The sequence below is a fragment of the Nomascus leucogenys genome, chromosome 1a (genome assembly GCF_006542625.1).
Source record: "Nomascus leucogenys isolate Asia chromosome 1a, Asia_NLE_v1, whole genome shotgun sequence".
NCBI lineage: Eukaryota > Metazoa > Chordata > Mammalia > Primates > Hylobatidae > Nomascus > Nomascus leucogenys.
In genome coordinates, this window is record NC_044381.1 from 34,078,650 (window position 1) to 34,104,623 (window position 25,974).

The window sequence follows — 25,974 nt, forward strand, 5'->3', positions numbered from 1 at the left end:
AAAGAGACAAAACGGAAAGTTTAAGGGATATAATTAAGAAAAAAAAATAGACATAAAAACATCAGAGAGTGATTCAAGGACAATGGTATAATCAGAGACAGCAGGGTAGGTTTCAAATACAAAGAAGGAGGAAGTGGATTCAAGGAAAGAGTTAAAAAGAAGAACAATACAGTGGAAGTTACAAAGAGTACAGGCAGGAGAGGAGTTCCGACCAAAACACCTAGGCACTGGAGAAATAAGGTCTCCCATCCAAACATGTAATTGTGAATAACAGGAATGAGGGAATGTATACCAATTTGACTCTCCTCCAAACAGGCTCTCCATCTCAAATTAAGAGCATCACAATTCACCCCACCATCTATAGCAGGAGATCCAGAAGTTTAGGCAGAAAAAGATCAATAAAAGAGGCTGGCTGGTTGAGGACTGGGCAAAGTAAAGAGCTCATGCCTCACTAGACAAAACTGACTGATTTTTGCAATGTGGAAATAAAAGCCCAATGTTGACAGTACCTCCAAGTTTAGAAGAGAATGCAGGCCAGAAGTGGTGGCTCACGCCTGTAATCCCAGCACTTTGGGAGGCCAAGGTGGGCAGATCACTTGAGGTCAGGAGTTCGAGACCAGACTGGCCAACATGGCAAAAATCCGTCTCTACTAAAAATTCAACAATGAGCCAGGCGTGGTGGTGTGCACCTGTAATCCCAGCTACTCTGGAGGTTGAGGCAGGAGAATTGCTTGAACCTGGGAGGTGGAGGATGCAGTGAGCCAAGATCGAGCCACTGCACTCCAGCCTGGGCAACAGAGCAAGATTCTGTCTCAGAAAAAAAAAAAAAAGAAGAAGAACAGTAGGCAGAAAAATAGATTGCCAAGTGAAACCTCCAGATTTTTAATGGCTAACAGCCAATGTAACTTTTTAAAAAAACTGCAGGCTAGGCTGGGCGCGGTGGCTCACGCCTGTAATTCCAGCACTTTGGGAGGCTGAGGCAGGCAGATCACAAGGTCAAGAGATCGAGACCATCCTGACCAACATGGTAAAACCCCGTCTCTACTAAAAACACAAAAATTAGCTAGGCATGGTGGCATGTACCTGTAGTACCAGCAACTCGGGAGGCTAGGCAGGAGAATTGCTTGAACCTGGGAGGCGGAGGTTGCAGTGAGCTGAGATCGTGCCACTGCACTCCAGCCTGGCGACAAAGCTAGACTCTGTCTCAAAAAACAACAACAACGATTAAAAAATAAAAACAAACAAACAAAAAAAACCTTTGCAGGCTAAACAAGTCCTCTCAACTCTTCCAATTTCTACTGTTATCTTTCATCGTACCACCAGACTCTTCCCTTCTCCATTCCATCTTCACCAATTTCAGACTTTGCTTTCTAAAATCACAATGTCACTCGAACCCTTTAAAAGCTTCTTGATGTCTTGGAGCCAAATGCCAAACCTTCAGATGGGCCTTGAAGACCTTAATGTGGTGGCATAATCTCCTCCCTTAATCCCCGCAACTTAGTATTTCAAAAAGACTCCCTTCCCTTTTCCACCTTTGTGCCTTTCCTAAAGCTATTCCTTCAGCCTAGAATACCCTTCCTAAGAGGTATTTTATGTTCATTCATCTATGTTCAGCTTCTATGTTCATTCAGCCATTAATCTATTCCACAAATAAATATGTAATGGGCACCTAACTTTGTGCCAGACACCAGTCTGGGCACTGTCAATACAGCGGTAAATAAAACAGATAAAAATCTCTGCCTTCACAGATACATACAGAGACAGAAAACAAGTAAAACATACAGTATGTCAGAAAAGAAAAGGTGTTCTAGAGCAAGAAAAAGCACGAAGGAAGGTTGGGATGTGAGAGATATTGTGGATGGAAGTTGAAGGTTGTAATTTAAGGCACCACTGAAGGTGACACTAGAGCAAACACTTGTAGGAACTGGGACAAGATGATTTCAAGCCAAAGGAACATCAACAGCAAAGGCCACAGGCAAAAGTGTGTCTGTTGTTTCCAGGTGATGTTCTACTCTCCCCATACAGCCCAGCTCGAGTGCCACTTACTGCAGGAAACCAGTTTTGATTACTACAAATCAGAATTATACATTCCCATGACACCATTATCTGTATCTTCCTCAGGGCACCTTGTACAGTGGAAATCCTCTTTTCAAACATATACAACAGTGATCACTGATCTATTTTTTTTTCTTTTTTTTTTTTTGAGACGAAGTCTCGCTCTGTTGCCCAGGCTGGAGCGCAGTGACGCAATCTTGGATCACTGCAAGCTCCGCCTCCTGGGTTCACGCCATTCTCCTGCCTCAGCCTCCTGAGTAGCTGGGACTACAGGCGCCCGCCACCACGCCCAGCTAATGTTTTTTGTATTTTTAGTAGAGACGGGGTTTCACCGTGTTAGCCAGGATGGTCTCTATCTCCTGATCTCGTGATCCGCCCGCCTCGACCTCCCAAAGTGCTGGGATTACAGGCGTGAACCACCACCCCTGGCTGATCATTGGTCTATTAATCTAAAAGTCAGTTAAGGCAGAAACCACTTAAAATGATATCTACTTTAGCCATTTTAGTCTTAAATACATAATTATACATTCATTTCCCAGTGTAGCACCAAGATCTTTTTTTTGAGTATAAGTTTGCCAAATGCAGTTCCCCACTTCCTTGGATAAATCACACCCATAATCCACTAGATCTAGAATGTCCATTTTCCTTTCCTTTAAGTAGAACAGGGGCTTAAAAATACTTGCAATGTTTTCTGGGAAATCCTTCCAAAAGTTTACAGGGTTTCTCCACTCTGTTTCAGTTGTCTTGACCATAATTTAATTCATTCAGAGGCAATTCTTTCAGCTTCTTGTCTTTATCAAGTCTTTTCAAAGCATTTTGTAAAAACAACTATTTGTATTCATATTTTATTGATTTGAGTAATATTTATTAAATTATACTTATAATTACCACCGGTATAAATAAGTTTGAAAACAAATGCAACTTACTCTTGCTTAGTAAGCAGAAAAATCAAATGACACACAAACAACGAGAGCTAACTTAGCATTTGCACATCTCTGTGCTTGCTGTGGGAATTGATTAGTATGATTTACTAAGGGAATGATTACTCCAAGATGTCAAAATCAAGCCCAGCAAAGGATGTGAATAGACATTTCTCCAAAGAAGATATACGGATAGCCAATACAATTCATTAAAAGATGCTTAATATCACTAGTCATTAGGAAAATACAAATAAAAAAGACATTGAAACATAACTTCACACCCACTAGGATGGCCAAAATCAAACAGATAGACAATAACAAGTGTTGGAGAAGATGTTGGAGAAATTAGGATCTTCAAACATTGCTGGTTGAAATGTAAAATGGTGCAGCCACTTTGGAAGACTGTTTGGTAATTTCTCAAAATGTGAAACACAGAGTTACCATATGACCAAGCAGTTCCACTTCTAGATACATACACAACAGAACTGAAAACATGTCCACACAAAAACTTGTCCATGAATGTTACAGCAGCATTATCCATAACAGCCAAAAAGTAAAAACAACTCAAATATCCATCAGTAGAGAAATGGATATGCAAAATGTGGTTTATCCAGACAATGGAATATTATTTGGCCATAAAAAGGAATGAAGTTCTGATATACGCTACAACATGGATGAACATTGAAAACGTTATGCTAAAGGAAAGAAGCCAGACACAAAAGAACACATCTCATATGATCCCATTTGCATGCATATCTAGAATAGGCAAATCCATAGAGACAGAGAGTAGATTAGTAGTAACCAGGGACTGGGGAGGCAAGGAATGTGGAATGACTGTTAATAGGTATGGGGTTTCTTTTTGGGATAATGAAAATTTTCTGGAATTAGAGAGTGGTGACAGTTGTACAATTTTGTGAATATACACAAATCCACTTAACTGTACCCCTTTTAAAAAATCCTATCTTGTTCGTGCTCAATAAATGCTTATTGATGGGGAATGCTGTGGGGAAGCAAGCCCAGATGTCTTAAACAGAAACTTCCACTGTATATATCTGTAAGAGGCTAACCACCTTTGTAAGATTATAAGGCCCTTGAAAGCAGGGAAGCCTTCTCATATATTTCCCTTAACATCCAGTATATTAGATTACACTACGCAGTATTCAATGAAGATTTGCTAAATTAATTATTATCTATCCACATTTTACACATCAGGGATCTAGAAGAAAAAAAGCCCTGCCCGAGATTCCCCATTAATTAGGAAAATTCACTTGTTATTCCCGAGAATCCTGAATTGCCACAAATAAGGCACTTCTCATAATCTGACATTTATATCGTCCATTAATACCATTCCTACCACCACATAACAATCCAGAGGACCCATTAACGAGAAGTTAAAACACATTTCAAATTCTCTACCTTATATCTATCGCTAAATGCTACTTACTGGTCTCTCAGTATGTTCTTCTACCTCTTTAACCGTATTCCCTAAGCTAGAAATGCCCCACGTGGTTAGCCTCATTTGTTCTTCTCAAATATCCTAGAGCCAAAAAGGACCATCATCATCTTCATTTTACAAATGAAAAACAAAAAAAGTCAGTCTAAGGTTACCTGGTCTCCTAAATTCAAGTTTACCTTTCTTCACATATGTCATGTATTTCCAAGCTCTTTTTCTCTTTGGATAACTGGGAACTTTCTGGTAAGTTAGCTTTTAAAAAATATAAGCATAAATAAAAAAGATATAAAATCGAAGCTTTTCTTTTAATCACAATATCTAAAGTCCAGAATGAGTGGAGAACTGGGGCAAGAGGACAACAAAAAAAAAGTCTTGTTCCAGCCTGGGCATCATGGCGAAGCCCTGTCTCTACTAAAAAGACAAAAAATTAGCCAAGTGTGGTGGCACGCACCTGTAGTCCCAATTGCTCAGGAGGCTGAGAATCACCTGAGCCCAAGAAGTTGAGGATGCAGTAAGCTGAGATTGCGTCACTACACACCAGCCTGGGTGACAGGAATGAGACCCTCTCTCAAACAAACAAACAAAAAAGTCTTGTTGAGAACAAGAAGAGATAAACCAAAGGCCCACTACTTAGGGAAGATGCAATATCAAGAGACAACAGGGCCAATTCCCTATGCTTCATCTTCATCGAGAAGCATGATCTTCAAGCTAGGGAGGTCAGAAATCTGATAAAAGGAAACCAACTTCTAAGGTAAGTGACATGGATGGGGGACAGTAACAGAATACAGAGCTAGTTCAAAAGAATATGCTTTCTGATCCAAACAACTCACACTCCATGATGCTGAAAAAACTTTTTACATCTGCCTTAAAAACTACCACAAATTATCTAAGCTACCTTGACAAGATGCCAGAAGACCAGAAATAAAATAAATAAAAATAAACACATGCTCAAATTTCAAAAAAGGGGAAATGCAGGCCGGGCGCAGTGGCTCATGCCTGTAATCCTAGCACTTTGGAAGGCCAAGGTAGGGGGATTGCCTGAGCTCAGGAGTTCGAGACCAGAATGGGCAACACAGTGAAACCCCGTCTCTACTAAAATACAAACAATTAGCCAGGCATGGTGGTGTGTGCCTGTAGTCCCAGCTACTCGGGAGGCTTGAGGCAGGAGAATTGCTTGAACCTGGGAGGCAGAGGTTACAGTGAGCCGAGACCATGCCACTGCACTCCAGCCTGGGCGACAGAGCAAGACTCCATCTCAAAAAAAAAAAAGGCGGAATGCAGATCCAGAAAAACATCTATGGGTAAATCTGACATGTAACTGCTGAAAAATTTTAAAATGGATAAATAAGTTTTTGAATACAGTAAAATGAGAACGCCACCATCAGCTCTTTATTAAGGCAGGCTATACAACATGTGCTTTTTATTTAACAGGATTACTAAAATGGAAAAAGAGAGGATGACAGGATGATATATATACATAACAATCTAACAAGACAATCTGAAGGAATCTTTTAAATAATAGGCTGGTGAACAAAATGGGAAAATGTTGAACAGCAGAAGCTCGAAACTCTGTTAAATTCAACTAACAGGATGCATAGCTAGTTGAACATCTGGTTGACTAACGCAACAACATCAACCAAGTTGGTAGAAAGTCTCCAGTAATATGTCGCAGGGTTCCATCCTTTTTCACAATCTAGACAACTTCTATTAATTTAATGAAGCCATAGAACTGCTCTTCACATTTGCAAGTGAAAAAAACCTGAGTGACCCAACACACACAGCCTGACCGAATCAGCTCCAGAAAGGTCACAGTAGGCTGAAATGATGGTCCAAAACCAAAAATCAATATCTACAGGGAATCCAGGGCTGTATTTAGTTTTAAAACTGAAATAGGCCAGGCACATTGGCTCACACCTGTAATTCCAACACTTTGGCAGGCCAAGGCGGGCAGATCACTTGAGGTCAGGAGTTCAAGATCAGCCTGGCCAACATGGTAAAACCCCATCCCTACTAAAAATACAAAAAAATTAGCCGGGTGTGGTGGTGGGCATCTGTAGTCCCAGCTACTCGGGAGGCTGAGGCAGGAGAATCACTTGAACCCAGGAGCCAGAGGTTGCAGTCCGCCAGGACTGCACCACTGCACTCTAGCCTGGGTGACAGAGTGAGACTCCATCTCAAAAAAAAAAAAAAAATGACATAGTAAACTTCAGTTTGTGTGGGGATACCTAGATAATAAAAGCTACTAAACAAACTGTGCACAATTTCGAGCTGCATTAATAGATGTGTGTGTCCAGACTGTATTACTATGGTTCTCAAACTTACTAACTAAAAAAATTTTTTTTTCATATGAATTGTTCCCAAATCTTCATCCTAAAAAGTTACAAGAATCTACAAGTATCACTTAGTTAAAACTCTAGCTTTAGACCCAGTTATTCAAGTATATCTCACTGCTAGAAAACATTTTATTTGATCAGCTTAATTTATTGACGTTTATATCAGTGATAAATACGCTTGAAAGAAGACTCAGATATTACTAAATCCAAGTCTCTTTTTTAAAAGGAAACTAAGAGAAATTAAGTAACTTGCCCCAAATTACACAGCTGCTTAACAAGGGCCATGGCCCCTAGATCAGTCCCCTTTTTCCCACACCACGTATCACCCACCTCGCCTTTTCAATGCATAGTACCCCAGAGTGACTAAGCCCCAGGCTTCACACACACACAACACACAAAAACACAGGTTCACTTCTCGGGCCCTGGGACTTCCCTGCCCATACCCGAGGTCACTCCAAGCCCCTACATTCCATCTTAGAACCCAAGACACACACACACACAAACACACACACACACGCACACACACAGTCGCTCTGCATCACCAACCCGCATCCTCAAGGGTATCCATCCCTCTATTTCTTTTATTTCCTTTCTTAAAACTTGAACTATGCAAGTTAGAAAGTACACACAGAAACATCCCATCAACACACACTGTATTTTGCTAAGAACAAATTAGCTTAGCAAGAACAAATACCCGGGACACATTAGCTGGAAAAATATTGACATGGTGTGATCACTTACAAGTTTGATAATATGTGTTACATAAAAAGGCACTCTAATATACAACTGGTTTTTATTCTTAAAGTATGATTATGTAATTAAAGCATTACCCCATATCCCGTTCAACATCAGAAAAATAAAGGAAAAGTTTTCTCACGGATGGAAATGCTTTTAATGGGCATGCTATTGTTTACTATGCTCAAAACTGCCATTCCCCTCATAAAACATTACCATATGAAAATTATTAAAAGATTTAAGGCCTTCAAACCTAAATAGCAGGCCAAAGGCTTGCTTCATCTAGGGTAGCATAAGCATCTGCGCTGAAACTCTCTTGCTCCTTTCTCACTCTTCCAGAAATAATGCCCCTTCAAGAGCCCAAAGGTATAAAGGTTGTCCGGCAGATTCCCAGTGGCCTTATGTTCCTCCTTCCTCCCCTACTCCACCTTGGTTTAAAGAAGACAAGAGAAGGGTCCAGAATTGATAAAAGGGCAAGTTAGCAAGGACGTGCCTTATGATCACTAGCATCTACTAGGCCAGCTCCAAGAGAACCCTCCACTCAAAAAATGAGACCTGAATGCCTCTCTTTGCCCCGGGGCCATAATCCTTCTGCGCCTCTGGGACCCCTTTAGAAATGAAGAGGAACTTTACCGCTGGGACCCTCCTCCCCAGTGTTACCCATTAAAGCCCCAGCAAGCTCTTTGTTTCCAACAGCTGTGGGGGGACAAGCGGCCTTGGAGAGAGGGGAGAGGTCACTCCCTTGCTCCCACTGCTGCCAGTATCCAGGCCCTCTCGCAAAACACACACACACACAGGCACGACATCTTCCCTGGGACCCAATTCTCTCTTTCCACACCACTTTAATAACCCAGGGTTACACCTTGCTACACAAGGGCATTCCCTGAGACCTAATTTCCTCTTTCTACACCCAAACCCTACGCAGGATGATGACTCCCAAGCCCCCTCCCCTTTGAAAAGACACAAATGGGGTTCGCTACAAGGCACCCATCCCTCCTCTTCAATGCATACCCCAGGGTGACTAACTGAGCCCCAGGCTTCACACACACACAACACACGAAAACAGAGGGTCACTTCCTGGGCCCTGAGACTTTCCCTGCTCATATCCACAGACCGGAGGTCACTCTAAGGCCCCAGATCCCATCTCAGAACCCAAAGAACACACACACGCGCGCGCGCACAAGCACACACACACACACACACACACACAGTCACTCTGCATCGCCAAACAGCGTCCTCAAGGCAACCCGTGCCCTTTATCCACACGACCCCCACCCCCGAAACCCCACTGCCTTAAGGAAGAACCTCCCCAGCACATCAGCACATGGTCACTCCCCTGCCCTCACCCCGCCCAGCCCCTCGCCGTCTCCCACCCATCGCACTCCGCACACACACACAGATCCCTGCCTGGGGCCGCCCTCCCTCCCCTGAGCCTTCACAACACAAACACGCGCTCCCGCGAGCACACCCACGACCACACCGGGAGCCCCTGCCGGCCGCTCAGCCTCGCCGACCCCGGCCCCACCGCCTCCCCGCACGCCGGGCCGCCCTCGCCCAGCCACTCGACACACTCGGACGCACCCACGGCCACTCCCATCCCCAGCGCCGGTCCCCAAGCCACACCGCACGCTCGCGCCCTGCCCTCCGCCCTCGCTCACCCTCGGGCCCAGCTCCCTGGGACCCCCACGACGGGGTCTTTCCCAGCCCGGCCGACCGCAGGGACCAGCAGGGAGGCGGCAACGGAGGGGTGGGGAGACCTAGGGCCGGCTCCGACCGGTCCTACCTGAGCAGTTGATGCTCTTGCCTTTGCCGCCGGGACAGTCCCCGCCGCCGCCGCCGCCGCCACCCGGGGGCTGGTTGGACGCACGGCTCCCGGGCAGAGAGAAGGCGAAGAGCAGAAGCACCGACGTGTAGCAGCAGAAGGCGAGCGGAGGCGCGGCAGGCAGCCGGAGCGGCGCCTCAGCTGCCGCGGCGCCCATGGCTGGTGCCCCTGGACGGCGGGAAGCGCAGGGAGCCGCAGGCCGGGGGCATCCAGCCGCGCGCCCAGAGCCCCGCCGCTGCCTCGGTGCCTCCTAGCAGCCGCGCCGCTGAGCCGGGGAGCAGCCCGTCAGCATCCCCGCCCCACCCGCAGCGCCCGCCAGGCCCGGGCCCGCGGCGCTCCGGACGGAGTCGGTGGGTCTGGGCGCGTGCGAGGGTCGCGGGCGCGCAAGGGTGCGCGCGAGGGTGCGAGCCGGCGTGGGGGAGACCGCGACGAGGGGAGCGAGCGGGCGCGCGCGCGGCGGGCGGGGGTCGCGGTCCGGAGGCAGGCCCAGCCTCTTGCTCGACTCCTCGCCTTCCCTTTGTGTCCGTGGCCGTTGCCACCGCGTCACAAAGACCCCGGCCCGCCCGGTGAGGGGCGCGTGACGGAGCCGCCGGCGGGAGGGGTGGCTGCGACCCCGCCCCGCGCACACCCCCAGCTCCCGCGCCGACAGCTCCGCCCCCGGCTGCGGCCGGCGCCGCCTCCAGGGGAGCTATTGTTCCTGCGGCAGGGCAGGGGCAGGGGCGCGGGGGCCGGGGTTGGGGCCACCCCTTGGCGGTAGGCAGCACCAGAACAGACTTGTTTGCCGCCCTTTGTGAGCGGTTTTTGAAGCGTTTCCTTCGCCCAGCAGCAGGGCTGGGAATGAGGGCAGGTGGTCTGTCATATATCTATAATAGTTTTTAGGTGGAAGAAACTGAGTCACGGAAAAGGTAAATGTGACTTGCCCAAGGTTGCATACCAAGAAATGGGCAGGACCAGGATGGGAGCCCAAGTTCTGACTCTAGCCATGCAGTTCTCAGAGATGTTGGGTGAATGGTTACATTTCTAGGTTCCTCATCCCCATCTCATTCCCATAGACTCACATACAACTGAGTGAAAATAGTTTTACAAAAGTCTGTATTGCCCTCTCCCCCTAACAAAAGCTGAGATTTAGAAAGGATTTTCTAATATACAAGGCCTGGTGAAAGCTCTTTATGTGCATTATCTTAAATTATTTTTTTACAGGCCTCGGAGGGAGTTTTCATTCTTATCTCCATTCTACAGATGAGGAAGTAGGGACCCATGGTGATCTGACTCCCAGTCCAGTGCTCTTCCTACCACATCCTGCTAGGTGATACCTAGACATAGGTACTAAGATCATGGACTGAATTGTGTGAAAGTCCTCTGCCTTTTTCATTCTATTGCATCCCACCCCAGAAGGAATTTTAAATCTCATTGAAAAACTGATCAATTTGATTCATAAAATTAAGAAATGTGTGAAAAGCCACCACAAGCAAAGCCACATTAGGAAAAATGTCTTCAGTGCAAATATGAAACTATACTTAATATAAAGGTATATGTCAAGAAGAAAAAGTTGACATAATAGAAAAATAGGAAGCTTGACTCTTATTCACAAAAAGTACAGACAATAAATACATGAAAACAGATTTGAACCCACTAGTAATAAAAGATTAAAACCACAGAACTCTGGCCAGGGGCAGTGGCTCACACCTGTAATCCCAGCACTTTTAGAGACCGAGGTGGGCGGATCACCTGAGGTCAGGAATTCGAGACCAGCCTGGCTAACACAGTGAAACCCGTTTCTACTAAAAACAGAAAAAATTAGCCAGGCGTGGTGGCACGCACCTGTAAAGCCTGTAATTCCAGCTACTCAGGAGGCTGAGGCAGGAGAATCGCTTGAACCCGGGAGGTGGAGGTTGCAGTGAGCAGAGATCGCACTATTTCACCCCAGCTTGGGCAACAAGAGCAAAACTCCATCTCACACACATACACACACACACACACACACACATACACACACACACACAGAATTATTTTCCCTTTGGATGATTAACAAGAGTTAAAAGAATTGGCAGACTGAGCACTACTAATTTATACATTTTAGGAGGGCAATTTGACTATGTATCGAAAAACCTTTAAAATATGTTTACTCTTTAATCTAGCAATTCCATTTATTGGAATTTATCTAAAGGATAACTGGATAAGCACACAAAAATGTATACATTAGGATGTTCATCACAGCCTTTATAACTTAAATGTCCATCAGTGGGGACTAAAAGTACGGTACCTCTTAGTACAACGGAATATTATGCAGCTTTAACAATGATGATAATTAGGTTAGCGTTTACTGACTTGGAAAAAGCAGGATACTAATGAGTAACAGGAAAACCCTATTTTTCTAGAATATATATAATGTGTACACATCCATAGGAAAAAAAGTGAAGAATACTATACAGCAATATATTAACAGTGGTTATGTCTGAAAGACCAGCTTATGAGTAATAATTACCTATAATTACCTGTTCTTTATATTTTTCTGTGTGATCTGAATTTTTTTCAATGAAAAATTTTTATCTTTTTTTTTTTTTAACAGGGTCTCACTTTGTCACCCAGGCTGGGATGCAATGGCATGATCACAAGACTCTGTCTCAAAAAAAAAAAAAAACTACTTTCTTTTAAATTGTACTTTCATCATACTTTTTATACAAATAAATTCACATTTTTTAACATTTTATTAAGACTCACCTCACACCTCTAAACTGTTAGTGGCATGCCAAATGTTACAACTAAAATTGAACTTCTGGCTTTCCTGAATCCTGTGGGATCTCAGGTTCCTAACTGCTAAGCCACAGCTAAGGCTTCTTCTCAGACCTTCAGCAGCTTCTCTGCTAAGCTTGACCTCTTCCATGCTTCGTTCCTGACCCGTGTCTTGGCTCTCCAAGCCCAGTATTCTGCCTTGAATTTTCATTTCACTGCTCGCCATAGTCCAGGCAGAAATACTAAGAGAAGTCAACCATTAAATAAAAAGCAAAAAATCGGCGGGGGTGGGCGGCTCACATTTGTAATCTCAGCACTTTCTGAGGCCGAGGCAGGAGGATTGCTTGAAGCCAGGAGTTCGAGACCAGCCTGAACAACATAGTGAGACCTTGTCTCTACAAAAAAAAAAAAAAAAAAAAAAATTAATTAGCCAGCGTGGTGGCGTGCACCTTTAGTCTTAGCTATTCAGGAGGCTGAGATGAGAGGATCACTTGAGCCCAAGAGTTCAAGGTTACAAGTGAGCTATGATCATGCCACTGTACTTCCACCTGGGCACTGGGCAACAGAGCAAGCAAAAAAAAAAAAAAATCCTGGGGCCATAAGTCACAAATTAATTTACATCTGCATCTTTCCCCAAATCAGCTAACACAAATTCAACCCAGATTTCTTGAACTCTGCTTCAGAAACAGAATTTGTCTGACTTTGATCATATAATCTCAGAGAGGGAAAACATTGTTACAGGTGAATTAATATAACACCCATGACATGCTTTAATACTGGTGACCCCAAAATATCAGATAGCAAAAGGCTGTGGGACTCACTACATAAAAACCACCCAGAGAATTTTAAAAGAATGTAGATTGAACAGAACTCCAAACAGTCTAGGTGATGCCCAAGTATCCCTTATTTATTTTAAAGTTGTCTAGGTAATTCAGATGCACTGTCAAGTTTGGAAAACCCTGACCTAACCTTGATCAGTCAGCTATTGCTCCCTAACAAACCACCATAAAATCTCAGCAGCATGCCACAAGGAGCATTCATTTCTCATAGGTCTAGAGGTTGGCTGGGGGTTGGCTGGTTGATCTAGACTAGGCGTGGGTGGATGGCTTTGCTTCAAGATACAGGTTCAGCTGGGTTTGGCTCCTATGTGCTGGTTGAGCTCTGGTTCACTATTCTAGTATTCATTCTGGGGATGGGACCCAGGAGGAACTCTTGTCACGGAGATGGCAGTGGTACAAGGGGGCATACCCAACTGTGCTAGCACTTTTTACACACTGCTTGTATATGTCTGCTAAAATCTCACTGGCTAAGATCAGTCCTATAGCTGAGCTCAAAGACAAGGGATAGGGAAGTTTATTCTCCTTATGGAGGTAAGTGAGAGGGAGTAAATAGGAAGTGAATATTTTTAAACAAAAATCTATCAGCGATCTTATATTGAACATCATTAGTTATGCTCTACCAGAATGTTTTCAGTTCCAAGTAACAGAAAACCCCAATCCAAGTTACGGTAAACAAAAAGGGATTTATTGGCTCAGGTTTAAAAAAAAATGCCAGAGGTAGTGCCCTCTCTTATGAGTTGATTTCTGTTCTCAATTAAGCTTCACTCATGGAAAACATTGCATTCCTTCAAGAAACCCTTATGAGCATTCGCAGCACACCAGAGTAGCCTCTGTGGGCAAGAGATCCTGCCCTCACTGTGTGGGAGAGAAGGAGACACCTGAAAATTAACAACTACAACTCAGTGTGATAAATACTAAATATAAATGGAGTGAGGGTGGGGTAGATGTAAATGGCAAATCCCATCCCATACTCCCAGCCCTACCAATATCCTGGCTTTCCTAGACCTCCTGCTGGAGGGTCCAGCTGCATAACGAAGTCCTGATAAACAGTAATGAGACACTTTGGGACTGACAAATTGGCCCCAGTAGGAGAGAGTCACAGTGCTTGACCCAGAAACAGGAAAGCAATGATTTATGGTGCAGCACTGGCAAAGCCTGGGGTTGATCTCTGATCCAATTTGTGAAACTGGACCCCAATTTCTAGTTGGGGGGGTCTTTGTAAAATTGATATGTTATTTATTCATTCAACATATTTGTACTGAAGGTCTACTGCTAGTGCCTGGGAATATACAATGGTAAGTACAACAGACCTGGTCCCTGTCCTTAGGAAGTTTACAGTCAAATATTAGTCAAACAGTTATACAAATAAAATTAAAATTGCAATATTGTTAACAAATGCTATGAAAGAGAAGGTCAGAGAGGTTTCCCTAAAGGAGTGATGCTTGTGCTAAGATCAGAAGGAGAAGTAGAAGTTAACCAGGTGAAGAGGGAGTGCTCCAGGCAGAGGGAACACTTCCCTGCGAGTAAGAGCATCTGAATGCCAGCCAGTTTAGTAAGAACCTAAAAAAGCAAGGTCGGCCGGGCACGGTGGCTCACGCCTGTAATCCCAGCACTTTGGGAGGCCGAGGTGGGCGCATCACTTGAGGTCAGGAGTTCGAGACCAGCCTGGCCAACGTGGTGAAACCCCGTCTCTACTAAAATTACAAAAAATTAGACAGGCATGGTGGCAGGCGCCTGTAATCCCAGCTACTCGGGAGGCTGAGGCAGAAGAATCGCTTGTACCCGAGAGGCGGAGGTTGCAGTGAGCCAAGACTGCGCCACTGCACTCCAGCCTGGGCAACAAGAGCGAAACTCCATCTCAAAAAACAAAAACAAAAACAAAAACAAAAAACAAGGTCAACTTATTTTGGACTTCATTTATTGATTCAACAAATATTTACTGAGCACCCAGTATGATCTAGGCACTGTGCTAGATACAGAGAAACAGCAGTGAACAAAACAAAGTCTCTGATTCTCACAGAGCTTATGGTCTAATAGGGGAGATCTGATAATAATAATAATGTCAGTGGGAGAGAATAATTGTTGGATTGAGCCATGATAATAATACACCGAGGACCTGCTATGGCCCAGGTATGCCTATGTCCCAGGCACTTCGCATTTGTTGTCATTAATCTTCCCACCCACCTTTTTGGTAACTATTATTTCCATTTTATAGATGAAAAAACAAAGCATAAGGCCAAGTACCCAAGGCCACAAGGTGAAGAAGTTGGAGTCACCAGGTTCATTCTGACAGTAAAGCCTCACCACATCACTAGCAGGAGAAGATGGAGAAGCATCATCATCCGACACATGATGAAGCAAAAAATTGGCATTATCAAGACTGCAGGCACCAAAGAGTCTTCACAAGCCATCCTGATCATCTTGCAAGAGTGTCAGGAGATTTCATTGGGTTTCTTGTGATTATATTCAGAGATTCTTGTGATGACATTGGTAGGGACTTCAGTTGGAATCACTTATTCTTATCCACTTCCCCTGAATGGTCCTCAATTACATAGAAGGTAGAAGCCAAGAAGGCAAGGGTTACAGAACAAAAGTGCTATGGGAATGCAGAATGATATCCTAACTCTGCCTGAAGGAGAACAGGCTTCATTACTATAATTGTCACTTCTCACCCAAACAGTCCCTGTGAGTGGATAGAGAAACTGAGGAGGCATCTCTGGGTTTTTCCTGCAGGTCTTCTTGTCATTCAGTTGTTCAGCATTGCTCTGAATACAGAAGTAAGATTCTTCTTGATCTTTCAGCAAATGGAAATTTTCAGCCACAATCCAAAAATTTCTCCAAGGGTTTTAGGTCATAAAGGAGTGTACCAAAGAAATAGCTTCTCTGAGAAAGACAATCACATGTAAATGGAAGTAGGAGGTATAGCACAGTAATTACGAGTGTAGGCTCTGGAACCAAACTATCTGGGTTTGCATCTTAGCTCTGCCATTTGCTAGCAATATGACCTTGGCCAAATTATTTAACTTCTTGGTGCCTCAGTTTGATAATCTGCAACATGGAGATAAAATTTTTATCTGCTTCATAATGCTGTTGTAAGAATAAAATGGGTTCATAGATGTGAAATGCTTAGAACCATGCTTACTACATCATAAGTACTCAGTAAATCATTAGCTGGAAGTAGGAGTCGCATAGTAACCATGTGATAAATGTTAGTTATTGTTAGTGGCAGTTGTCATTAACTGTACTTGTATACCAGACTAAGAGCTCCACATGTATTATCTAATATAATACAACCAAAAACCTAGTCTTTTTGTGTTTTTTTGGTTTTTGGTTTTTGGTTTTTTTTTTTTTTTAGAGACAGGGTCACACTCTGTCATTCGGGCTGGAGTGCAGTGATGTGATCAGAGCTCACTGTAACCTTGAACCCTGGGCTCAAACAATCCTCCAGCCTTAGCCTCTTGAATAGCTATGACTATAGGTATGCACCATCATGCCTGGCTAATTTTTTTATTTTTTTAAGAGATGAGGGTCTCACTATGTTGCCCAGGCTGGTTTTGAACACTTGGCCTCAAGTGATCCTCCCATCTCAGCCTCCCAGAGTGCTAGGATTATAGGTGTAAGCCACTATGCCTGGCCTGAGAAGGTACTACTATTATCTTAACTGTATAGATGAGAAAGCTGAGGTTTGGTAAGGTTAGGTAATTTGCCCAAGGTTACATAGTTAATGGGCAACAAGGCTGGGGCCAGGTCTGTCTAGCTCCAAAGCCTATACTTTGAATCCAAAGCCTATACTTTGAATCAAAACCCAAAAGGTTAAAGTCAACAGTGAAAAAAGCTCATCTGGGCTGGCTGGGTACTAGAGAGGCCTGTAGGATGGCAGCCTGGTAACTGGCAGAGGTAGCCAAGCTGCTGGGAGGAAAAGTTCTGATAAAAAGCCAGGTGGGTCAAAAGGAAGAACAAGATGTTTCAGCCAAGAGCCTGGGAACTTGAGAATGGCATCTACTGAGCCAAGAATCACGAAAGAGAGATAAAGCAAAGAGCTAGGTACCTGGAGGAATTACAGTGAGTCAAATGGAACTAAATAATTACATTTTACCACTGTGTGTGTTTAAGTATGTCAGCTTGCCTCTGTATGTATACATATGTATTGACCATATGTCATTTGCCTGTGTGTACATATGTAATGAGTGTATCAGCTTGCCTCTGCACATATGCATAAGTGCCAAGCATATGTCATTTTACTCTGTGTACATATGTAAGGAGTGAGTATATATCAGGTTGCCTCTGTGAGAGTGCGTATGCATGCATATTGGAGTATGACAGCTGGGCCCTGTGTTTGTACATGCACATTTACATGTGTGTATCCATGCATCCATTACTGTATTTATCAACTCATCTGTATATGAACATGTGAACTTGAATCAACAGACTTTTAGTTATTCTCCCTTCCTCCCAGTTAAAAATTATTCCCTAAAGTCTAATGGCCTGGGGGTTCAGCATAAGGGTCAATACTGTTGGATTCAGTCCTTAGTCTAGTTTCCTAATTGAGGGAGATGTAAACGTAAAACAGCAAGACTGCTTTCTGAAGCTATTTCTCTCAGCACAGAACAATAGTAATAATACATAAGGCAGCTTTGGTAGTGGTGACTTCAACAATGATGAGAACAGGGGTCAGGGCAGGGCATGGATCTTGGTAACAATACCCCCATTCACCCAGCATTCATCCAACAATATTTAGAGATTGCCCATTATCTCCTAAGCAACCATGTTAGGCAGTGAGGATGCAAAGGTGAACAAGATAAACACCATCCCTGTCCTATAGTCTAACAGAGAAGTCAAACTTTAAATATAAAGCCTTTTGCAAATGATTGTGAATGTGTCAGACTCCTACCATAGCAGGCACTGGGGGTATCAAGGAAAGCTTCCCAGAAGTAGTGATATTTAAGCTGAGGCGGGAAGACCGATGAGTTAGAAAGGGGTAGAGAGGGAACAGTATTCTATGAAAAAAAATCAACATGTAAAAATGGAATAAAGGGTATGGCAAGTTCAAGAAATAAAGAAAAGGCAACCGTGGATGAAGTCTGGAGAGTGAATGACAGAGAATGAAGTTGGGGACTTTAGGAAGCAAGCGGCAGATCATGTGGACTTTTTAAGCTAGAATAAGGGGTCAGGCGCCGTGGCTCATGCCTGTAATCCCAGCACTTCGGGAGGCCGAGGCAGGCGGATCACAGGAGATCAAGACCATCCTGACTAACACAGTGAAACCCTGTCTCTACTAAAAATACAAAAAAATTAGCCGGGCGTGGTGGCACGCACCTGTAATCCCAGCTACGCAGGAGGCTGAGGCAGGAGAATCACCTGAACCTGGGAGGTAGCCAAGATCGCATCACTGCACTCCAGCCTGGGCAACACAGCAAGACTCTGTCTCAAAAAAATTAATTAATTAATTTAATAAAATAAGCTAGAATAAGGATTCAGACTTGATTTCAAAATTATAAGCAGGGAATAACCTGCTCAGATTTGTGTTTGTAAAAGGTCACTTGGTTAAATGGGTGAACTGTAAGTTATGTTAATTACATCTTATCAAAGCTGTTACAAATCATTTGGGCTGCAGTGTGCAGAATGGATTGGAAAGGCAAAATATATGCAGGGAAACCATGAGGGGGCTATCACCATGGTCCAGGTGAGTGAGGATGGTGGCTCGGACTAGGGAAGATGGAGACAAGTAAATTAATTGAATTTAGGAGGTAAAATCAGCAGAACTTGGTAACTGAAAAGATGTGGGAGGAAGAAAAAATGTCAAGCAAGAGTTAATTCCAGATTCAGTGGCATTTACTAAGATAGAAACTCTGGACAAAAAGCAGGTTTGGAGAGAAAATGATGAGTTTAGTTAGTTCTAAGCACACTGAATTTGAAGGGCCAATGAGGCATCTGGATGGAGGTGTCCAGTAGCAGTTGAATTTATAAGCGTGGTGCTCAGAAGAGAGATTTATACTTTGCATATAAAGGTGGAAGGCATCAGAGGGTAAATTAATTGAAGTCATGAAAGTGAGTGTGATGATTTAATGAGATTTTATAAAATGAAAGAAGAGGACTAGGCTGAAGATGAGGAACACTGATAGAGGTAACTAACTGTGACAGAACTGTCAGGAAATTCAGAAGGAACCCAGGAAAGAGCACAGTCATAGTGACCAAGGAACAAAAGTGTTTCAAAAAGCAGGACATGGTCAACTGGTCAAATGCTGCTGATAGGTAGAGCAAAATGAGTCCAATGGATACAGTCACTTATAAGTCATCAGTGATCTTAGTAAAGCCATTTGGTAAAGTGGTAGGAGGAGAATCCAGAAAAGAGTTTATTGAAACTTAATAAGTAGGAAGTAGAGGCTGGGCGCAGTGGCTCACTGTAATCCCAGCACTTTGGGAAGCCAAGGCAGATAAATCACTTGAGGTCAGGAGTTCAAGACCAGCCTGGCCAACATGGTGAAACCTCATCTCTACTAAAAATACAAAAATTAGCTGGGCGTGGTGGCGGGCACCTGTAATCCCAGCTATTTGGGAGGCTGAGGCAGGAGAATTGCTTGAACCCAGGAGGTAGAGGTTGCAGTGAGCCAGGATCATACCACTGCACTCCAGGCTGGGCAACAAGAGGGAAACTCCGTCTCAAAAGAAAAAAAAAAAAAAGAAGTAGGAAGTAGAGACAGAATGTTTAGACAGCTCAGCTGTTAAGGGAAGAAGAGAAACAAAGCTAAAGGTGACTGTGGGTAAAGAAAGTACTTTTTAAGATAAGACTATAAAATATTTAAATGATGATGATAAAAATCCATTAAGGGGGCAAGAGGAGACTTGAACATAACAACACAGGAAAAAGGATAATCAGTTGCATAAGACTTTTTCTTTGAGACAGAGTCTCACCCTGTCACCCAGGCTGGAGTGCAATGGCACGATCTTGGCTCACTGCAATCTCTGCCTCCCAGGTTCAAATGATTATTCTGCCTCGGTCTCCAGAGTAGCTGGGATTACACGCGCCCGCCACCACACCCAGCTAATTTTTGTATTTTTAGTAGAGATGGGGTTTCACCATGTTGGCCAGGCTGATTTCGAATTCCTGACCTCATGATCCACCCGCCTCAGCCTCCCAAAGTGCTGGGATTACAGGCGTGAGCCACCACACCTGCCCTGCATGAGATTCTTGAGAAAATAGGAAGGAGTGGCATTCAGAGCACAGACAGAAGAAATGGCTATTAAAAGAAGACATTTTCTTCTTTGTAACAAGAAGGAAGGTAGAAAGAATGGGGGCTCTTGCAGGTGGTTTGTAGTCAGGATTTTGAGTTATTGAGGAAATTCCTGGATCACAGCTTCTACGTTCTCCCAGCAGAGCTTAGGAGAGATGGACAGCACCAGAGGCAGACACCAGAGAGGCAACCTAAAGCCGTGATGCTTAGGAGGAGGAAGGAAGTTTTCTCTCTGGTAGGTGTTCCTTGGCACGGGGAAAAACTATCCCCTCTCCTCCCCACCCCAGCAAAGGAGTTCTAAGGGAGATGATCTCTTAAGAAACATGTGGCAAAGTGGAGCCTTTGCTTTCTGAGTAGCCAGCATGACTTGAGGTAACCTAAATTCAGATTTTCTCAAACCCAGCATACCTTCTTTCCATATGAATGCTGACAAATGGTCAAGACTGATTTAATCACTACTTTGCAATCTTCAACAAGATAATGGAATCAGATAAGGATCATCAATGTATGCCAAAACCGTTGGGTGAAAGGTTACAAGGAGACAATATTCATGGTCTCAAAGCATCACCCCACAGATAACTTATTAGCTATGAGTGAAAGTAACTTTTGCCGGGAGCAGTGGCTCATGCCTGTAATCCCAGCACTTTGGGAGGCCGAGGCAGGCAGATTACTTGAGGTCAGGAGTTTGAGATCAGCCTGGCTGACATGGTGAAACCCTTTCTCTACTAAAAATACAAAAATTAGCCAGGCCTGGTGGCGCGGCCTGTAATCCCAGCTACTCGGGAGGCTGAGGCAGGAGAATCGCTTGAACCCAGGAGGCGGAGGTTGCAGTGAGCCGAGATCGCGCCACTGCACTCCAGCCTGGGTGACAAAGTGAGACTCCGTCTCAAAACAACAACAACAACAAAGAAGAACAGGGGTGTTTCAAATCCATAACCTTGTATTTGAAATGAATGAAATATAATTAAAACAGCTTATAAAAAAAAAGAAAGTAACTTTATCATGGAGAGATCTGACTGCTACCGCCTCCACCAGGTGATCAAATTTAGGGACAACTTGCCATTATGTGCCTCCTAAAATGATGCAATCAGAGGTTCATGACATTTATCTCCATGATACCCTTGTTGACAAAGTTAAACCTGAATCTAATCACGAGGAAGTACCCAAATAAATTCAGAATGTGAGGGTACTTTACAAGGCCTGGACTTGAAAATAAATTTAAAGTCACGAAAAACAAAAGGAGAGAGGTTTGTACTAGATTATTTACACTAAAGAGGCAAAACAATCAAATGCAATAAACCTTAATTGGATCCAAAAAAATAAACAGCAATAAAAGATATTAAGATAACTGCAGAAATTTGAGTGTAGACTATTAGATGATACTGAATTAATGTTAATTGTCTTAGGTGTGATGATGGGATTATAGTAATCTAAGAGAATTTTCTTATTTTTGGTAGATACATGCTGAAATATTTAGAAGTGTCATGATCTCTGTAACTTCCTTTCAAATGGTTAAAAGAGAGGAAAACAATTAACAATTGATAAATGTAGGTAAAGGGTTAAAAAAAGATTAAAAAAAAAACCTCAGTGCAAACTATTTCTCAATTACTTCACCAAACTTTTTTTGCCATGACCTTGGATAACTTTATGCTTATAAGCATAAACTGCGCTGCTTAATGTGCTAAATTAGATTGAAATCTTTAAAAGCATCATAGCAAGAAAATTGCTCTGCAAAGCTTTTTAGACATAAAAGAACTTCTAATTTGTGTAGGAGTATAAGTAAAAATATGGTAAAGTGGTAGAGCAGGCCACAAAATAATAAGAATGCTTTCCTGGGAGTCAGAAACCCTTTGAGTCTAGCACTTAAGACTAGAGATGTCATTCTCCTCATTTGCAGAGCAGAGCTAATGGTATCAGCTTCATCAGCCTGCTGTACAGGTACAGGAAAAACAGGATGTGAAAAGGATTTATAAACTGGAAATGGGTATGCAAGTGAAGGGGTTTATAATTATGATGACATGTTGATGTCCTATTAGCAGTGGTTCTCAAACATCATATACGTAACAAGCAAATGGGCGGCTTGTTACAAGTGTACATTCCAATCCCACCTCAGAGATCCCGATTCAGTAGGTCCAGGACGGGGCCCGGAATTTGCTCTGTGAAAGCACCCCAGATTCTCTGGTGCAAGTGATCTGAAAGCCACATTTAGACAACTGCCTTGGAGGAGGTTAGAGTGATCTAAATCCTTGCTATGCATCAGTTAGTCCATGGCCAGCAATATCACCATCACCTGGGCTTGTTAGGAATGCAAAATTCACCCCATCACAGACTTACTAAATCAAAATCTGCATTTTAATGAGATATCCAGGTGATTCGTATGCATACTAACATTTCAGAAACACTAATCTAAATGGCAAACCTGATTGATGATCTCTTTTTTGCCTTGGTCACTGGTTCTCAGCTTGCTATCAGACAGAATTGGGGTTGCCATCTTAGCTGATTGCTGACACTTAAAACCTCACTTAGCTCTTCTCTCTGCTTTTTTTGCTTCAGGCTCCTCAGTCTCCTGGCAGATCTTTGATGAACATAGCCACCCAATCAGCATGCTGAATTTCTCCCATGTCATAAACAGACCAATCAAAGCCTACTGACTTGGAATCTAAATCTAGTTAAGCTATTTACTAGCTATGTGATTTCCTTTTCTTTCTTGTGGTGAAACATAACACAAAATTTACCATTTTAACCACTTTTAAGTGTACAATTCAGTGGCATTAAGTACATTCACATTATTGTGCAACCATCACCACTATCCATTTCCAGAACTTTTGGTATATAATTTTGAAAAAGTCACTTTAACCTCTCCAGGCTTCACTTCCTCCTCTATAAAATATGAATATTATTACTTACATCTGCAGACTATTTTAAGAATTAAATGAAATAATACATAAATATGCCTAAGGCCCACCAGAAGGTGTTCAATAAATGCTGACTTCCTTCCATTTGAAGTAGTTTTTCACATAGCCCTTGTTTTACAATAGAAATCATCTGCCATAATCAATTGATTAGAATTTTTAAAGGATACACAAAAATCTACATATTCTGGGCACACGATTGCCTTAGAATGGGGAAATTTATAAAATAGAAGTGGTCTATAATCTATAGAAATGGGCGGTTTGAAATAAACAGCAGTCAATTACATTTTGTTGGGAAAATTACATTTGGAGCAGCAACAACCTTTTTGTTCCCATTGTATAGAAATTCTTATATTACCTATATTTAGATTGCATTTATAAACAGCTTAAGTATAATACAATAATCAATAACATTCATGAATAGTGCTTTCAACCTTGGGGGCTGATCCACTTGCATGTAGTATTTGAATTCCATTTATGTACACATTATCTTTTAAGGAGAAGGTAAAATTGGTAAGTTGGGTTACATGCAGTAAATTGAAAAAGTTAGTTTAATTTCAGAATTAGACTAATTAGAACATGAATTTAGAGATCCTCTTCTCCAACACCCTTATCTCACAAAGAAATTAGTAGCCAGAGAGACCTAGTAACTTGCCCACAACACTGGAACCAGAGCCCAGATTCTAGGATTATGTCCTCTTGTTCACTTGACCTTGAAGAACGGGTAACATTTCAGCAGCATAGGTGATGGGAAGGGATTGCAGAGAAGCTAAGAGAACTCCAGGTAGAGGGATCAACAGAAGAAATTTCACAGAGCCTGGCTCTGAAACTGAGAGACTAATGATTGTGTTCAAGGAGTGTCAGAGTAAGGAGGCTGGAAGGCAACTGAAGATGAGGTTTTGTGATGGGAGAAGAGATAGTCTTAGACTCTTGTAACACAAAAGATCAGAATAGAGGGTTAGAGGTTTTGGGGGGTTTGTTTTTGTGGAATTTTGTGGGGTTTGATTTTACAATTTTCAAGGCTCTTCCATATTAGTATTCTCATGAGATCATAGCAATCATGAGAAAGTAGGTATTTTGCTGGTGATGGTCTTTACTCAGGAGGTCACATCTTTGCAAAGCTAAGATTTGAAGTCAGATGCTGAATACAAAGGCTGTGTATTATAATTCTTTTTTATTAATATTTAAAAAAATTTTTTTGAAGACAGAATCTCACTATGTTACCCAAACTGGCCTCGAACTATTGGGCTCAAGTGATCCTCCCACCTTCACCTCCCAAACTGCTGGGATTACAGGGATAAGCCACCACACCCAGCTGTATTGTCATTCTTTTTTTTTTTTTTTGAGATGGAGTGTTGCTCTGTCGCGCAGGCTGGAGTGCAGTGGCACGATCTAGGCTCACTGAAATCTCCGACTCCCAGGTTCAAGACATTCTCCTACCTCAGCCTCCTGAGGTAGGAGTACACCACCACGCCTGGCTGATTTTTGTATTTTTAGTAGAGACAGGGTTTTGCCACGTTGGCCAGGCTCGTCTCAAGCTCCTGACCTCAGGTGATCAACCTGCCTTGGCCTCCCAAAGTGCTGGGATTACAGGCATGAGCCACCACCCCCGGTCTGTATTGTCATTCTTAAAAGCATGAACTCTGGAGCCAGACCACTTAGGTTCAAATCTCTCCAACCCCATGTAGAAGCCATGACCTTGAAAAAAATAATAATGGCTAAAATATATAATGTTTATTATATACCAGGCAGTATTCTAAATACATATGTCACTCATTTAATCCAACAACCCTATGAAGGGTATTCTATTATTATCACCACTTTAAAGCCTCCCCCACTAAATGAAAAACAAATTTAGAGGAGGGAAAGAAGTAATGAAGAAGTGTCTCAGTAGAAAATGAGGAATGAGGACGCATTTGTTCCCTGGGTTCCCTGTTCCTTGATTTATAATATAATCTCAACTCCTTGGTATACCCCTAGTTCTCTTCCCACTTGTGATTCTGTGGTAGATTAGATTATTGTTCCTCCTCTCCTCACCTTCTTAGGAGGAGTCTACTTCCCTTCTCCTGACTTAGAGCTTCATGCTTTGGCCAAGGAGATGTTAGCAGATATAACACCGAGTCATAAAATGTTCTTCTACAGTTGGGCTTGCCCTTTTGTGCTTCTGCCCTGAGAACAGCTTCCTCTGGATAGCTCCTGCCCCTTCAGCCTGGAAATAAAGGTGACTACATGAGACATTTGCCCCAGCCATACCCCAGATTTCTCAATGCCTGAGTGACTGGAGCAACTGCCTCCAGTCCCACAGAATGTTGAAGACCAATCAGCCCATCCCAAGAAACTCTTTGGAGACTCATAGATAAGAATCTAAATCTAGATGTACAGCACCAGCCTCTGAATTTCCTTTTTGGTTATGCTGGAAGCTGAACCAGATGATGGGACAGAAAAAGAACTAGAGCCTTACCTTCCACTGCCACTTAGAGTATTTCCTCCATAGCAGGTAGTCTTTAGACTTAAAAAAAAACAATTTTTTTTTTTTTTTTGAGACAGTGTCTCGCTCTTGTTACCCAGGCTGGAGTGCAATGGTGCGATCTCTGCTCACTGCGACCTCCGCCTCCCGGGTTCAAGCGATTCTCCTTCCTCAGGCTCCTGAGTAGCTGGGATTATAGGCATGTGCCACCATACTTGGCTAATTTTTGTATTTTTAGTAGAGACAGGGTTTCACTATGCTGGCCAGGCTGGTCTCAAACTCCTGACCTCGTGATCCACCCGCCTCAGCCTCCCAAAGTGCTGGGATTACATGCACCCACCTCAGTCTCCCAAAGTGCTGGGATTACACGCGTGAGCCACTGCACCAAGCCAGAAAAAAACCAATCTCTTAAATAACAGGATTTTGAATTTTCCCCCAAAAAAACCCATAGAAAAGAAAATAGACCAGAGCCA

The 25,974-nt window shown here is 43.1% G+C and overlaps 1 protein-coding gene across 2 annotated transcripts in view; it reads right to left on the reverse strand.

Annotated features, from left to right (window-relative positions):
• The window catches only part of TMEFF1 (transmembrane protein with EGF like and two follistatin like domains 1), a 113,869-nt gene extending 103,958 nt beyond the window's left edge, over positions 1–9,911 (reverse strand). For both annotated transcript variants that reach the window (XR_004033458.1, XM_030828536.1), the window contains exon 1: positions 9,280–9,911. Coding sequence is in view for 1 of the 2 variants with exons in the window: in XM_030828536.1 (XP_030684396.1) it covers positions 9,280–9,475 (196 nt within the window). In the remaining variant the exon portion in view is untranslated. The remainder of the gene's footprint in view (positions 1–9,279) is intronic.
• Positions 9,912–25,974: the final 16,063 nt, after the last annotated feature.